We start from the raw sequence: 1,853 nt of genomic DNA, 5'->3' as shown, positions 1-1,853 counted from the left end.
AAAAAGTTTGGAGGGGATGAGAAGCAGCCAAAGCTTTGTTTGGTACTTATTTATTGAACTATACTCCCACATTTAGCTTTCTTTTTCTTCTATTGTCTCAGATTTTAGCCTGACAGGAAAGTTTTTGTTTTTATTGTTTTTGGTTCTTGTATGAACAATGTAGATTGCTGATGAGAACAGTGGGGGTTTTCCAAATGCAAAGAATAATGGAATGACCGATACACGTTGTGAAAGCAAGCGCGAAATGAAAGATCCAAGTTTGGTTGCTAGACTCATGGGGTTGGAATCGATGCCAGCAGGATCAGGCAGTAAGCCCCAAAAGGCTTCAGCTTCTGAAACTTGGAGCAATGTGGCAGAAAAACTTGGTGCTCGGCCTGGCGGATCTGATAAAGAAGATATGGATTTTGAGATAGCTGAAATAAAGAGTTCAAAACCAGGTTTGCAAAGGTTTAGAGCTAAATGTGCTCTCACTTATCCTACTAGATATTTTACTCCTTTGGAAGATGAAGCAGATTTAGTTGGGAATTCACTTGATCACCATTAAACTGACAGCTACCTCTCCAGCAGTCCCAATAGTAGCTCAAGTATGGTCCATGATTCGACATTTTACTATTTGCATACTTCCTTTCTTTCCCTCAAATACATAAATTAAAAAATAAGACAACTCTGAACTTGGATTTCATGCATCCATGCTTCTAATAAATATGATGCTTGTTTTCTTCCAGAGGACAAAGTGCTTGCTGAATAAATGGACTCTATTGATGATGAACCACTCTTTGCAGAACCCGATAGAGATCTTTCGGATTGTGAGACCTCATTATCCACCAGGAGGAGTTGCAGAGAACTGATTCATAACGTTTCTGGAGTGCTCAGCAAGATTGATCAGTTAAAAGAAAGCAAACTCAGCTATACAAAACAGGTCGTTTTGAATGCTGAACTCATATTTGGAGCTACACCTCAACAGCAGGCTCTACCTATAGAGGATGGGTTCTCTGTGAGCCATTTTCTCCTCAATGAACATGAAATGTTTTCGAGTTTTCTGTGAATGGCTTTCGGTGAGTTGCTTGGCTGTAATGACCCAAAACAGATGAATCAGCTTAAAGGATTCGCCTTTGATTGTCTATTAGAGTACCTAGACTCAAAATTTTCTCCAATCTCTGATTCTGCTTTCAGAACCTGTACCAAACTACCATCAAGTATGTCCAAAGAGATTCTAATTGCTGATATTATTGATGAGGTCGAAGAGTGGACACAATTTGTTGGTTTGATCCCAGACGATGGGTAAATGTACGGACTTCGAGATTGAAGAATATGAATGTGGCACTGAAGTTGCAAGGCATATTCTCCAAGAATTAGTAGATGAAGTTGTTTTAGACCTCTACAGTTCTAGCTAAATTTTGTGGAACTGTTAGTAGCTCCTATTTTTGAGACTTTGTTGCAAGCCTATCAGTGCTGTTCTCATGTGATAACTCTTGACTCGATAATGTCAAGCAAAGTATTTTGTACAAATCATTGATTCTACATCTGATTCGACTTATTGTACTTGTGCTTTTGCATTTATGAATATTAAGAACAATCCCCTCGTGAACATCTGTTTGAAGTAGAACATTACAAGCACAAAATGAAAAATGGTTGAAAGGTAAGAACAATTTGACAGGAAAACCAATAAGCCTAAATGGATGCATATGCAAAAATCTGTTACTACCTCCGACCCAAATTATGTGTCGGCCGTCCCAAAATAAATGTCGTCTTTCCTTATTTGGAAATTTTTCAAAGGCACAATTACCTTTTTACCTTTATAGCACCCACTTGATTTTAAATATATTAATACTTCTTTTTTAGTATTTGTTTTT

General features: G+C 37.7%; 1 protein-coding gene across 1 annotated transcript; it reads left to right on the top strand.

The window, feature by feature from the left end:
- The first annotated feature begins 6 nt into the window (after positions 1-6).
- On the top strand, positions 7-1,542 carry LOC124894572. Its single transcript, XM_047405179.1, has 3 exons — positions 7-42; positions 164-437; positions 783-1,542. Exons 2-3 carry the CDS (start codon positions 212-214, stop codon positions 1,043-1,045), a joined length of 489 nt encoding a protein of 162 aa, XP_047261135.1. The 5' UTR covers positions 7-42; positions 164-211; the 3' UTR covers positions 1,046-1,542.
- Positions 1,543-1,853: the final 311 nt, after the last annotated feature.

Source organism: Capsicum annuum, unplaced genomic scaffold (genome assembly GCF_002878395.1).
Source record: "Capsicum annuum cultivar UCD-10X-F1 unplaced genomic scaffold, UCD10Xv1.1 ctg7546, whole genome shotgun sequence".
Taxonomy (NCBI): Eukaryota; Viridiplantae; Streptophyta; class Magnoliopsida; order Solanales; family Solanaceae; genus Capsicum; species Capsicum annuum.
Note: the sequence above shows the minus strand (reverse complement) of the source record. Positions and strands in the feature narration are given on the sequence as shown.